Source organism: Cyprinus carpio, chromosome A6 (genome assembly GCF_018340385.1).
Source record: "Cyprinus carpio isolate SPL01 chromosome A6, ASM1834038v1, whole genome shotgun sequence".
NCBI classification, from domain to species: domain Eukaryota; kingdom Metazoa; phylum Chordata; class Actinopteri; order Cypriniformes; family Cyprinidae; genus Cyprinus; species Cyprinus carpio.
In genome coordinates, this window is record NC_056577.1 from 28670667 (window position 1) to 28685720 (window position 15054).

General features: G+C 35.5%; 3 protein-coding genes across 3 annotated transcripts; 2 read left to right on the top strand and 1 right to left on the bottom strand.

Moving 5' to 3' along the window:
* Positions 1–466: 466 nt before the first annotated feature.
* On the top strand, positions 467–7338 carry LOC109091123 (probable aminopeptidase NPEPL1). The gene is made up of 12 exons (XM_042758880.1): positions 467–699; positions 1316–1501; positions 1876–2046; positions 2168–2257; positions 2912–2993; positions 3262–3404; positions 3717–3794; positions 4460–4560; positions 4652–4775; positions 5624–5800; positions 6459–6569; positions 6653–7338. The coding sequence occupies exons 1-12, from the start codon at positions 550–552 to the stop codon at positions 6815–6817; spliced, it is 1578 nt and encodes a 525-aa protein (XP_042614814.1). The 5' UTR covers positions 467–549; the 3' UTR covers positions 6818–7338.
* A 168-nt stretch (positions 7339–7506) lies between these two features.
* On the bottom strand, positions 7507–10340 carry LOC109091583. The gene is made up of 4 exons (XM_019105358.2): positions 10309–10340; positions 9576–9806; positions 9231–9426; positions 7507–8595 (listed from the first exon to the last, which is right to left on the bottom strand). The coding sequence occupies exons 2-4, from the start codon at positions 9752–9754 to the stop codon at positions 7828–7830; spliced, it is 1143 nt and encodes a 380-aa protein (XP_018960903.1). The 5' UTR covers positions 9755–9806; positions 10309–10340; the 3' UTR covers positions 7507–7827.
* Positions 10341–11380: 1040 nt separating this feature from the next.
* Positions 11381–14745, top strand: LOC109091588 (cathepsin Z). The gene is made up of 6 exons (XM_019105367.2): positions 11381–11539; positions 12513–12676; positions 13423–13602; positions 13689–13839; positions 13935–14100; positions 14179–14745. Exons 1-6 carry the CDS (start codon positions 11421–11423, stop codon positions 14302–14304), a joined length of 906 nt encoding a protein of 301 aa, XP_018960912.1. The 5' UTR covers positions 11381–11420; the 3' UTR covers positions 14305–14745.
* Positions 14746–15054: the final 309 nt, after the last annotated feature.

Here is a 15054-nt window from a genome sequence, read left to right on the forward strand (position 1 = left end):
TGTGATTTTTCGGACTATGGTTTCATAGGTCATACTTTACAGGGTTGAATCGCATGTGGTCATAGTTACAAATGTGTTTACGTCTCTTGCTATGCTTTAAAACATGATGTGGTGCGTAGATACATGAATTATTATCATATTCATACACCATTGGCACTCCAAGATTCTTCAAGTAGGCTAATACAGTAATACGCTTTACGAACCATGGTTTTACTACAAATAAAACTAAAAAATAGTTAAACCATGGTAATCACAAATTAACCACGGCTTTGCTGCACTAACAACAATATGGTATTTGTAGTAAAACCGAGGTTATACAATTTAATCAATACGCCAAAAACAAAAAACCTTGTTACTACACCTTTACTGTAGTAAAATTATGTTTAATTTGAACCCTTTCTTGGTCGAACACCTGAAATAAATATCTAGATCTAAATAAATAAATTATTAAATAGCACAGTCGGCACGAGGGCTCGCGAGACGTCCAGGAGAAGCGGAAGGTCAAAGTGCATCTTCTTCCCTCTGAAGAGACTCTCATTCGGGCGGAAGATGGCGAACGTACTGCTCGAGTTCAAGGCTTCTGCCGGGGACTCGGAGCCGCAGAACCGCCCGGTCCTCATCGTCGGCCAGCTCGCCAACCTGCAACAGATCAACTGGACCCAGGTGAAAGGGAAACTGCAGCCGGTGGTCACCAAAGAGGTACGTAATGTTTAATAAGAAAGTGACTGAGCTTGTAAACGCATGTTGACGTTAGCTTACCGGCTAAAGTTAGAGATAAATCTACCTCTTCAGACTAGTGTTGTGCAACAGACTGCATTTACTGATATGAACGTCAGGATAACAAGATCAGTTTAACGACATATTGTTATTCTAGACTGGCTGTTACATATTTCAATAAAATGACACACTTCACAGTCAGCATTTCACTAACAAAAAGTGCCATGGTATTCTTGGAAGAACAATAGCAATATCATTTTTTTTTTTTTTTTTTTTTTTTTTTTATATTGAAAATGTGCAGTGGTGATATTTTGGAGAACTACATAAATCTGTTATCATTACTGTCATACAGCCACAGACCTTTCTTATTTTTCTTAAGTCAGCCACACTTGATCAAATCAGAGTCAAGCGCAGGATTTCCTGATAGACTTGATGGTCTGGACTGTTTAGTTTTCCTGCTGTTATTGATCATGTATGATTTACATTATATTATTTTACTTAATACTCTAGATTAGTTTTCAGGTTCACTGGGAAATAATTTAGCATGGTACTGTGGCATATTTTAATTAATGTGTGCGGTATCTGTTTTTGTTTTCAGATATGGCAGGCGGCTTTGGCTTCTCTGAATCCCAACCCTACGGATAGTTGCCCGCTGTATTTGAGTTTTGCAGCCGTGGCCGCTATTCCCTCACGAGTCAGTCGTCACAACAGCCCATCATCCGCACACTTCCTCACCCGCCTCGTCCGAACCTGCCTGCCTGCCGGCAACAACCGCTGCATTGTGGTCAGCCTCGTTTCACACCATGTGCTTGGAACTCCATTTTTGTTAAAATAGACCAAGACAGTCTGCTGGAACGTCAGCCTTGGCATTAAATGAATAAATTGCATTTTAAAAGATATTGAAATAGATAACCGTTATTTTAAATTGTAATAATATTTCACGTTATCTCTCTCTCCCTCTCTCTCTCTCTCTCTCTCTCTCTCTCATATATATATATATATATATATATATATATATATATATTATATTATTATATAAATTAGATACAATGTGCAGTTATTTTCTCTTGCAGTAATGATGTTGATAATGCAGCTCAACTTGAAACATTTCTTTGAATTTGAGATTAGTTGACAAGGTGGCTTTGGTTGGTTTTTCAGATAGTGTGCGAGCACTCTGATGTGTTTGCGTCAGCGTGTGCCATTGCCCGAGCTTTCCCGCTCTTCACCCGCCGTTCAGCATCTTCTCGCAGAAAAGAGAAGAAGCACGTCACTGTGGAGTTTGTCACTGTGGGTCAGGACAGTGGCCCGCTGGAGGTCTCCACACTGGAGGTAAAGCGATAAAGTGTTTCGAGTTACTTCCCTGTGCCTCAGATTAAGTAGGTTACTAGTTCATTTATGATTATGCATCATTATATTACATCAGTTTCAATGTGCAAGTGGTTGTTTCCAGTGTCTTGCCAGTGCGGCGGATGGAGTTCGTCTGGCTGCTCGAATCGTGGACAGTCCATGCAGCGAAATGAATACTGATGACTTCCTAAAGGCAAGCGTTTCTACTCGCAGTTTCTGTGAAACAGTTTTATTTTAATATTATTTATATATTATTATAGTATTAAATAATATTTTTAATTTTAGTATTTTTCTATGTGCTTTTGCCACTTTTATGAATATTTTAAAAAAACATTTAAGCATGATAGAAATAATTATTTCCTTTTTAGTAATTTTAGTACTTTAGGTTTCTGCGGGTCTTAAAAAGGTCTTGGTCTTAATTCGTCCTTCCATAAATAAAGGCCTTAAAAAGTCAGAAAAGTCTTAAATTCATAAGGTTATGGCATTAAATGTTGCATGCATTGCAAAAAATCAATATCTTCCTCATTATTTTTCAATACTATTATCTAAACATTTTTAAATCAAGATAACATTTACTTGAGATGCAAATGTAAAATTTAGTCTTGGAAAAACTGAACAAATTTCAGTTTTAATGCTTTATGCTTAAAATGAAAAAAAAAAACAGACAATGGTGAATGAAAATGTTTTTTGTTTTTCTTTTTTAATTTTCACTTAAGTTTTTCATCTAGCTTTTAGATTTTATTTTTTAATTAAGAGTTATTTTAATTAACAAAAACAATTATTTATTTATTTATTTATTTATTTATTATTATTATTATTTATGTATTTGTTACTTAATCTTGTGCAGGAAATCAAAGCAGTGGGCAGTGAATTAGGCATCACTCCAACTATAATTCGAGGAGAGGAACTGAAACAAAAGGGCTTTGGAGGTAATCTTGAATTCTTTAAAAAGTCAGCCGATTGCAACATTTTCTGATCTACAGTATGATGAAAACGATGAGCTTGCATTCTCATCACAAGATGAGTGAATGGATGTGTTATTTTAGAACTGCTGACTTAGTGCTTCTTCTTCCAGAAGTTTTTCTGGCACGTAAAGAAAAATCGTGCATGCCATTTTAGGCTTGAAAACGCATTTCGTTTAGCAGAAATGACGCAAGCATCCATATGTTTACCTGTGTAAAATCATTCTCTCTTTAGGTATCTATGGAGTTGGTAAAGCTGCTCCGCATCCTCCTGCATTGGCTGTGCTCAGCCACACTCCCTCAGGAGCCACACAGACCATTGCCTGGGTGGGCAAAGGCATTGTCTACGACACCGGCGGTCTCAGCATCAAGGGCAAAGTAAATACTGCACCTCACTGTCTGCCTAATGCACTAAAAGGGCAGAGCACTCAAAAATACTATACTTTTTTTCTTAAAGGTGACATTTATAATTTTTTTATGGTATTAATATGAAACCCATTCCAGTTTAATATGCAGAGTGTGATGTAAGAAATATATATATTTTTTTTTTATAGAGTTTGTGAGACCAAATGCAGATATTTTGCAATGCTTTTTGGTGCCGCTAGAGGCACACAAATGACACACCTCACTGTCCTCACTGCATTTAAGATTATTTATTATTTGTAAAATTTATTTTTCTCCCCTTTACAGACCACAATGCCAGGAATGAAGAGAGACTGTGGAGGAGCCGCAGCTGTTTTGGGAGCTTTTAAAGCTACTGTTAAACAGGTACTGATTATTTTGTCCACTAAAGATTACTGGCTGAGAAACTTATCTACATTAAAGGTGCTAACCCCTGTTTCGGGTGGTCTGATCACAAGTGGGCAGCCAAAACGGCTTGCACTTTATGTATCTCAAATCCATCCACAGCGACAGTGTAATATTTGTTAATGGGAGGGTGTCTCATTTCAGGACTGCTTGCATTTTCAGTGTGTGTGTGAAGTCTCAAATGCTCACCAGCATTAAAATTGTGAAATATTATTACAATTTAAAAGACCTGTTTTATATTTGAATATTTTTTTTTTTTTAAATGTTACTTATTCCTGTGATGGAAAGCTGAATTTTCAGCATCATTACTCCATTCTTCAGTGTCACAGGATCTTTCAGAAATCATTCTAATATGCTGATTTGCTACTCAAGAAACATTATCAGTGTTGAAACTTTTTTTGGTAACCGTGACACTTTTTTTTTTTTTTTTTTTTTTTCAGGAAAAGATCAGCATTTATTTGAAATAGAAATTATTTGTAACATTATTAATGTCTTTACTGTCACTTTTGATAAATTAAATGCATCCCTGCTGAATAAAAGTATTAACTTATTTTGGATGTTTAATACCAAGTGTAACCTTAACACATGTCTGAAGCTCTGATGTTGACTTCTGTTGCATGTCTCAGGGCTTTAAGGACAATCTTCATGCAGTTTTCTGCCTAGCTGAGAACTCAGTAGGACCGACAGCTACTCGACCAGATGATATACACACTCTCTACTCTGGAAAGTAAGTTTTGGTTTGCCAATGAAAACATCTTCCATGCCTAACCAGTGATGCAGTTTGCCTGTAACTAAGGTGTGTTTCCATGATTTCTCAGAACAGTGGAGATAAACAACACGGATGCTGAAGGGAGGCTGGTGCTCTCTGATGGTGTTGTATATGCTAGCAAAGATCTCTCTGCAGACATCATACTGGACATAGCGACACTGACCGGCGCTCAGGTGCGTTGGTGTTGACAGTAGTGTGTGAGGATCTTCTGAATGCACTTGCTTGCTTTTCTAAAGAGTGGAAAGTTTATAATTATATATTCAATTTCAGTGCAGTCATTCTATCTTCTTTGTGACATCTGAGTACAAGTCTTACGGGTTTTAACTGAGAACAAGATCTTGTATATTGATATGAAGACTGTCACATGATATCAGGGAGAATTGGAGGAATTCCACAACACAAACCACTTCTGTTTATCAGCTAACACGTATCCTTGTTTTAAACTGCTTTATGGCTGTTACACTTTGGATTTTGGCTAAAAACAGATATATCTTGACACATGTTGTGTGTTTATAATCATGTGATGGAAGCTCTTTTTTGAATAGTGGCCATTGAATCACTTCTTTGTTTTTCATCGTGCATTTTAGTCATTAGTGCTGACCAAAAAAATCCCTTTGATCAGACAGCAAAATGTCAGGAAAAAAATGCTGTTCTTTTCAACTTTCTATTCATCAAAGAACTCTGACCGAAAAAAATAAATCACAGGTTTTCACAAACTTTTAAGCAGCACAACTGTTTTTAAGATTGATGAGAAATGTTTTTTGAGCAACAAATCAGCATCTTAGAATGATTTCTGAAGGATCATGTGACACTGAAGACTGGAGTAATGATGCTGAAAATTCAGCTTTGCATCACAGGAATAAATTACATTTTTTATTTTTTTTAATCATAATAATTTTTGATAATATCACTGTTTCTAAATCCAGTTCTTAATCAGTAAAATCAAGTTCCACAATACATATCAAACATCCTGTCTCTTGTGTTTTCTGTTTTCTTTAATGTCTGCTGTTTCCTGCTGCAGGGAATCTCCACGGGGAAGTATCACGCTGCTGTGATGACCAACAGTGAGCAGTGGGAAGCCGCTTGTGTGAGAGCGGGCCGCAGCAGCGGAGACCTGGCACATCCTCTGGTCTACTGCCCCGAGCTTCACTTCAGTGAATTCACCTCCGCTGTGGCTGACATGAAGAACTCTGTGGCGGTAAGGAAAAAAGATGGGTGTGGAGTGAAAGGGGATAAAGAGAGTGTGCTATTTCCCCTTATGCACAAATGTTCACCACAGTGATGGAAGTTACCATAATTGTGTACCATACAGTGCATAATAATTGTTTACTGTTAGTACATGAGGGACTTTTTAGCTTTTACAGCTTTGCTTTTTAATTTATTTTTTAATTTTACTTTTTTATTAGTTTTCTTATTTTCTTTTCTTTTCCTTACTTTGCATTTTTACATATTCTTTTACTTAAATTCTTTATTTGATATAATTTTTTTACCTTTTATTTAGTTTGTTTTATTTTACTTTTTAATTACTAACTTTAATTTTTACTTTACCTTTAAAACATTTGTTTACTTTATATTTTACATTTTTAATTTACGCTTTATTTTTACTTCCTTTTACCCGTTTTTTATTTTTTAATATTCCTTGTTGCGATTTTTTTTTTTTAATTTTTTTTTTTTTTTTTTTTTTTTTTTTTTTTTGATTTTTTTTTTTTTTTTTTTTTTTTTTTTTTTTTTTTTTTTATTGCTGTCTGAATTGGAATTTTCAGTTCTTCAAACCTAAGACAAAATTCAATTGAAATAATAGCTTTAATAGTAATTTCATTTGACTTAATGTTGGTGCATATTTTGTGTGTCTGCAGGACCGTGAGAATGCGCAGAGCTCCTGTGCTGGCCTCTTCATTGGTTCTCATCTGGGTTTTGATTGGCCAGGCATTTGGGTACATGTGGACATCGCTTCACCAGTCCACGCTGTGAGTATAGACTGAACATGAACTAAAATGATGAGTATTTCTCCAAGAACTGTTAATAATTCATTGGTGTGGATTGTGGACAGGGGGAGCGTGCTACTGGTTTCGGTGTGGCCATGCTCTTGGCTCTGTTCGGCCAGGCATCTGAGGACCCCTTGCTCAACTCTGTGTCCCCGTTGGGTGCCACCACAGCCAAAACTGCCTCTGAAGACCAGATGGAGAGTGACTGCAAGAGGAGGAGACTCGTCTAAGATGATTTCAAACTGTTCTTAATCTTCAAAATGATTAAATATCAGTCACGACTTGTACATGTTCTTTCACAAAAGTTGCATCCATTAGACACACACCACTTGCTCTACTGTCCTGTACTGACCACCTCAGATAATCTCCCTCAGTAAAGCTGACATTATACACCGTTATGAATTAAAATAAAAGTGCAACGTTGTCTCAATGTTTCGTAATGTGATTGCCGTATTGATGTTGCCATTGGGGATGTTGCAGGAAAGGCAAGCGGCTTGAAATAACTGTCAAGAAATACTGTACTAGGCTTTTCAACATTTTTCCTTTTTCAGACAGGTGTTTAAAATGCAATTATTTGATTTTCATTCCAAGCGTAAATGATGACATGATCACAGTGTTAGTGTAAGAGATGTTTTTGCCACTAAATGTGTGCTGACGATATTCACTTTTAATGCCAATTTTGTAACTGTGAAGAATATGGAATGTGATTGACAAAAATCTTTTCAGAGTAAATGTGTAAAAAAAAAAAAAAGCTTGTTCACATCAATTTTCATCTGCTGTATGTCTGCAATTACTCAAATTACGATTACCATAAAATCATCAAAATTGTAATGCAAAGGGAAATAACGTCACAATTTGACAGTTTCTCACCACCAATTATCTTACATAAACTAAAATGAACATTTAAAACCACTTCCATGATATATAGAATTAACAGTAGCTGACCTTTCATTATTTGAAAATATATTTACACCATTGAATTTTTCCCAAAAACACATACGATTTCATCTAAAAACATGAAAATTAAATTTACATTAAAACTTGCAGCAAAATTACACAGGATTTTATCTTATTAGTCTTTGTGTATTTTATATATATTATACATATAATTTTGCTTTGACATTTTAATGACAATTACAGATAGATGTCTGTTTATACGTATGCATAGTCTGTTAGACTTTATGCTGATTTTAGTCTATGAATAACACAGTAATGGGAAGTTATGATTTTCTATGATCAGTCAGTCAGTAGATTTTCTTTTTCTGAATTGTGAACTGAATAGAAAGCCATGATCTGGGGGTGAGTAAAACTCTGTAGATTCTTCCGCAGGTTCCACTTTAATAGGAAGCTCATCTTCAGAATTGATTTCAGCCTTCTGAGGAACATCTTCCATCTTTACAATGACGTTTTTGCGAATTATAATCTGCATGGGTGGCAAAGCGATGAAGCTCTTGATAATGTCCTGTCCTGATGCACTGGGATTGACTGTGAGCACTGACCTTATGACCTCGTCTTCAATCTTTGGATTCACAACATTTCCTGTTTCTGGTTTAAGATCCAGGTGACCACTAAACTTCATTATGATGGCAGTGCTTTTATAATGTGTGTTGCATGAGACACAATATACAGCTGGGCTTGACAGTGTCACATTCTTCAGTATATGTTTACGAGGACAAATGAAGAGATTTTTAATGTTTGCACCAATGATGTCACATATAATTGTTTCTGTTGGCACTTGAACAGCAGCTGCTGTACCTTGAGATGGGATGCTGAGGATCTGTGTGTCTTTGGTAGTTGATAGGGATGTTTTTCCCCTGAACTCTCTGACAGAGACATTTATGAGGTTGTACCATTCACCGACAATAATGCTGTGCTCACACCAGACCGACAGACTCATGCAGCCTGTAGTATCTGCTACAATGTATTCGGTTCTTGGAAGATACCGTCCATCCCATACAACACTGTTTCCCCTGTGCACCTCCTGGATAATCTTTGCATTAATGCTGACCTGTGCAATATGCAGAAAACAAACACATGCATATGGCTCAGTGACTTGACACTTGGCTTGGTTATTTAAAAAAAATAAAATTAATAAAATTAAATTAAAATGACAGCAAAAATTCCAATCTTTTTTTTTTCTGAATTAAATTTCATTTCTGATTTTATGTAAGTTGTATATATTTATTTATTTGGGTGGGAGAGTTAAAAAATAATACACAGTAAATAAATAAATGATACAAAATAATTAAAATAAAATAAATGATGGAAAATACAGAATACTCTTTGCTATTAGTAGTTTAACAATCTTTTATAACTGTGTCTTTAAATAATCATTAAAGCAGTTTGGAATTTATACATGTCCGCCAACTCAAAAGTAATATAACATGCATGAAGCAATTATTTATTTATTTAGTTATTGTGATAAAAATATGAAAAGATTTCAAAGAAAGTTTGAATTGATTTGATTTTATACTAACTTTGTTAAATAAAACATACACTGATTTTAATTCTTTTAAAACAGGTGGTATTATAACAATATAACAATGACATGTAGGTTTCATTCTCCAGGAATATGTTTAAACTGTAAAACTGCACAACAGCAGATTGTGATACTTGTAGGCCTATTTATTATAAACTACCCACCCTTTTTGGTTTTGTATGCAGGTTAAGAAGTTCAGATAATTGCACAGCTTGTGGTCTAGCAAAGAAGCTGCTGTTAAATGATTCTCTGAGGTCACAAACACAGGACATTTTGGATCTGTGAGTGTAGAAGACATTCATTCTTCCGCTGGACTCCATAGACGGCTGTAAAACCACGTCATCTAGTGTAACTAGGCTCCTGTACAAAGGAGTTCATGGTTTAAACACACATTTACAATCAAACAGGGAGGGTTTATTCTGTATATTTGATTTAAAATGAAGCTAAATAAACCATTTTAGAAATTTTCGAAAAATAAGATGGCTTGATGTTTGTGAGAGAAGACTTACTGGGTTTTTTCAGCGTTGTGGAACTGCATGTGTTCTTCTGGTCTGAAGACCACAAGTTTGCTATATTCTCCTTCATGTTGAAGAACGGCATCAAAATGTGCATCTTTTACGGGGCTCACGTCGCAAAGGAAGCCCTTAACCTGATTCCTTGATTTTTTGGCTGGACTTTGTTCTGCCATGTCTGATCACATGGATAGCAGCTGTTAACTTGCTTTTAAAGTAGCTTAGGAGCTGTTGACATATTAACATACAGCAAAAAAATGTCTCAGCTGACCAGACATCATCATATGATGTTCAAATTGTTATATCAAGCAGAACTACTGGCAAATAGATTTCTTTCTACATTTTTTTGTAGTTCTTAACAATGACTATAAACTGTTCCCTTATTTAAGAGGAACATCGGGTTCATTATCACTGCCACAGAACCACAAACACACCTGCAAACACACTGATAACAACTGACTCAAAAACTAGAAAAATATATTTCAAACTTAGCTAATGAAAACATGAACATCTAAACAATGAAGTGTACGGTGTCATGCACATTGAGCTACTATTATCACTTTTTCATCTATTATTATCATCACTATTATACTTTTTATCTCTTCTCAGATCAACACATTTGTTTCACTGAAAACCACAGTGCTTCAGCAGGTGAAACAGATGTCAATACAAGTACTACTGACTACGCTTTATATAAAATTACATAAAGAATAGCAGAGAATATGCTTACCTGTGCTCACATGTCTCCTATGTCGTAAAAATTAAGACTGGACTTTGAAATGCAAACATGTATTATACAACGTTATGATCTTTTTATTGGCAGCAGAAGTATACAGCCCTACTGATTCTTCATTGTACTTTTTAATTCAATATTTTTGACCACTATTGTTGACTAAAAAAAATAAATTAAATTAAATTTTCATTAAATGAAATAAAGCTGAAATAAAATATAATATAAATATTACATTAAAACATAAAAACTTAAATTAAAATGAGAAATGTTGCCTTGGCAACGAGCTAAAATAAAATCTATTTAAGTATTAAAATGACTAAAACTAAAATTGAAAAAAAAAGAAAAGAATTCAAGCTAAGCAAAAACTAATAAAAATGCTACAAATCAAAATATGAATGAATACTATAATATAGTAAATAAATGATAATAAAAGAACACTGTTTTGGGCAAAAACACAGACTACATTTAATACCCAATATTTTTCATATTACTAGCCTCATTATGCATTACAAAAAAATGATTGATACCAGAGCATTTATTGAGACTAATCATACAACCACACACACACACACACACACACACACACACACACACACACACACACACACACAGACACACACACACAGAGAGAGAGAGAGAGAGAGAGAGAGAGAGAGAGAGAGAGAGAGAGAGAGACGCTGGCTACAATAAAACTACTGCACATTTCTTTTAAGTATTATCCAAAAAGATCAAGTTAATTTTATTACACACTGACCTTTTGTGACAAAACGCCCTATGCTGTCACACCCTATAGGGTAAGTAGTCGCTATGGGGAATTACTGTTTACTCAGAGCTGTTTACTGACATTGAAGTCGATTATGAAAACAAGTATTTATGCACTTGGGCTTTCCATAAGTTTGTGACAACTTCGCAACTAGCCCCGGTCTCGCCAATAATGTACTGTCAGTTATTTCGAGGCCAGAAAGCGTCTGACAAACATAACCTATTTTTCTTAGAAAGTGTCCAATAAGAGTAAGCTTCGATATTTCCTCCACGCCTCCACGCTGACACGAAGAATAAAACCGCAGCGGAGACTCGCGTGATGATCATATGACGGCCTGAGGTTCAACATGGCTCGCGTGGTCCTCTTTTATCTGTTTGCTCTGTCCGGTGTTTTCGCCGGACGGTATTTTAACGAGAATGAGCCCTGCTACAGACCCCAGCCGAGGAGAAACCTACAAGGAGTTAAGTATGTCAAACTATCATTCGTTCTAAAATGAAAGCAGTTTTGGGTATCAGATGTTTGTTCCCAAGTCAGACAAGTAATACACACTGTTGAAGCTAAATATACTGTCTAGGTAGCCACGTCTGCTTCAGCTTTTTACTAGGTTTTAATAGGTTAACTTTTTCCTCTTACTCTCTTAAAAACTGCCATAAAAGAGATAACATGAAATAAGTTCTGTCCTGGATTTGTACGTTTGTAAGCAAAAATACATGTTAATGTCATGCTGAGAAATATGCAAATTATTTTTGAAGTTATTTCCTGTATTGTTTTGTATGCTGATATATCTGGGCTTATTTATTGTTAGTTCATCTGTTAGATATTAGCTAAGCTGAGCTTTGGTACATTCTAATGATATTATATATATTTATATTTATATATTATCCAATTCATATGGGCTAGACTATATGCTTTACTATTTTTGTTGTATAAAATGTGTGAATATTCTGTTTTGAACTGATTTGCCAAAATGTGCAGTATTCAGCACAGCATACTGTATCCCACAATGTAATGCACTCAAATTGACTTTCAATTTCCAGTGTAGTGCATGAGTCATTTCCCCCATTATTTGGTCTCATTTGAATTTTTTGGCTCCATTGTCATCCAGTGTATTGCAGGCGACTCACATCATGGCAATTCAGCACATGAAATTATTAAGAGAAAAACACAGAAGAGTGATGAAAATGTAGCCATCATGAGACTGTTTGACACTTGCTTCATTTATTATTATATATGCCATGAACCCAAGGTTCATTTCCCATTTTTGGTTATTAACTGAAGAACAGAAGGCCTGTGCATGGGTTATTTGTTGGAGTTTCCTTCATGGCCTCTTGCTGCGAATGCCTTTTCAGTGTTTTGTGATCAGTGAAAGAGAGCTGGATTTGTGGCTTAATGGCATACGTAGATGGTTAAACAACTTGAAATTTCTTGGATTCTTCAGGACTGGACCACGTCCTTATGAATATATGAATTTAAAAGACCTCCCCAAAGCATGGGACTGGAGAAACATCAACGGCGTCAACTACGTCAGCACCACACGCAACCAACACATTCCACAATACTGCGGCTCCTGCTGGGCGCATGGAAGTACTAGTGCTATGGCAGGTGAGGGAAAATGTTGTTAAAAATGTTTTTAAAAAAATGTTCTGTGTGTGAATCACAAAAGGAAATATTAAGCAAAATGTCCTGGCTGGTTTCCCCCCAAAAAATCTTTGTGTTCTATGTGGGGGTGGGGGGGGGTCATGAGATTCACATGTGGATGAGTAATTGAAGACGCTTAAACCACAGAACAGCCCTGTCGTATCCTCTTACTTCTAACCTGGTTGTTTAATCATTAAAAATGCAATTTTTTTTTATGCCATTTGACATTTACATACCACCAGACTATCATCTTGATGTTAGATTTATAGTTAATTTATAATAACAAAAAATATATACATTTTTTAAAATAAAAATATACTTTTTTAACTATCTATTTTTATAAGTCTTACAAAATAAAGCACAATAGTAAAAAAAAAAAAAACACATATAATTTTTAATTTGACCACTTGACCTTGATATTATTTTCTGAAGGTGAAGCACCTCTTTTTAACTAAAATAAAATGTATAATTTTTCACTCTTTTGATGACATCCTTGCAACGCAAACTGCAATAAATAAAATGAATTAAAAATAAAATCTCTCATTTTTTTTGACCACTTGACCTTAATATTCAGTATTTTTTAAAGGTCTTTTTTTTTTTTTTTTTTAACTGACCCTTTGTTGTAAAAGAAAAAAAATAAATACTAAAATTCCTCTTTTCTTGTCAGCCGTTTGTAACTTGATTGCTCTTTTTTTTTATTTTTATTTCAGATCGGATTAACATCAAGCGGAAAGCAGTATGGCCATCTGCCTATCTGTCTGTCCAGAACGTGATTGACTGTGGCAACGCGGGTTCCTGCAATGGTGGAGATCATTCTGGTGTTTGGGAATATGCACACAGCAATGGCATTCCTGATGAAACCTGCAACAACTATCAAGCCAAAGATCAGGGTAAGAAAGTTGTTGCATCTGGTAGTTTGCTTGAATGGACATTTGTTTTGTATTAGTTTGTATTTCTGGTGTTTTTTTTTTTTCAGACTGTAACTCCTTTAATCAGTGTGGAACCTGCACAACCTTTGGCGTGTGTAATGTAGTAAAGAACTTCACTCTCTGGAAAGTCGGAGACTATGGCTCAGTCAGCGGGCTGGACAAGATGAAAGCTGAGATCTATTCTGGAGGACCCATCAGGTATACAAACTGTTTGGTTATGGATTTGTAAGATCAGTTAATATAATCTCCTTATAACTGAATCAAGATTTTGACACACTCTTTTGCCTTTGTAGTTGTGGAATCATGGCAACAGATAAGCTGGATGCGTACACAGGTGGCGTGTACTCTGAGTACGTACAGGATCCCTATATAAACCACATTATATCTGTAGCCGGCTGGGGCGTTGACGAAAATGGAGTGGAGTACTGGGTCGTCCGTAATTCTTGGGGAGAGCCATGGGTAAGCAGAACCTGAAAAGTTGGACTAGAGTAGCCCTACAAACAAATGAACATGCGTTCTGGTCTGTTATTTTTTTAGGGAGAGAAAGGCTGGCTCAGAATAGTCACCAGCGCATACAAGGGCGGCAGCGGGAGCCAGTACAACCTCGCCATCGAAGAGAACTGCATGTACGGAGACCCCATCCTACCCAAAAACTACCTGTAGATGGCTGTGGCATGTTCCTCACATGCAAACGCACTCTTAGATTTGCCAAAAATGATTTTTTTTTTTGTGCTGCTCAAGATCAGTTGAAGAAGTTTGGTTTTAATCGTTTTTAATCTCAGGAATGTTTTATCAGAAATTGCATTCATAGGCCTTTTTTTTTTATGGTTTTCTACACTACTTGATGAAAAAAAGGGAAAAGTAGTTCACCCTTCTTCTTTTTATACCAGGACATTTAATGTTTTAGGATGTTTTAAATAGACCGACCTCAGGCCAAATGGTCATCTAATGATCTTGTTTGCTGAAAAGATTTTGGGATTTGCTATGTAGTATGTCGTACTATGTCGTATCTGTCAAACCATGTCAACACGTGAAGCCTTGAATCAGTTTAATCAGTGCACTGTTTTCAATCACACTCTTCAGTAAAAGTCTTATCAAGTTCTACTTCTTGTCATTTTATTTTTGTTGGTTTTTTTTATATTTTTTTTTTTTTTAATCTGAGAAAAACATCTAAGTGTTTTTAAAAATATTTTTTTTTTGTTTTGTTTTTTTTTATAGCAGCCAAGGACCATGCGTATACTTTTAACAAATGCTTTGCTTTTGTTAACGTAGTTTGGAACTGTTTTGAAAAAACATACAGCAGTAAAGCTGCCTCTTAATTAAATTGACCTCTACTTTTACTAAAGACTAAAACCTCCAAAGAAACATGTTAACAGTATACCTGACCAGTGACCACATATATTGTGACCTTTG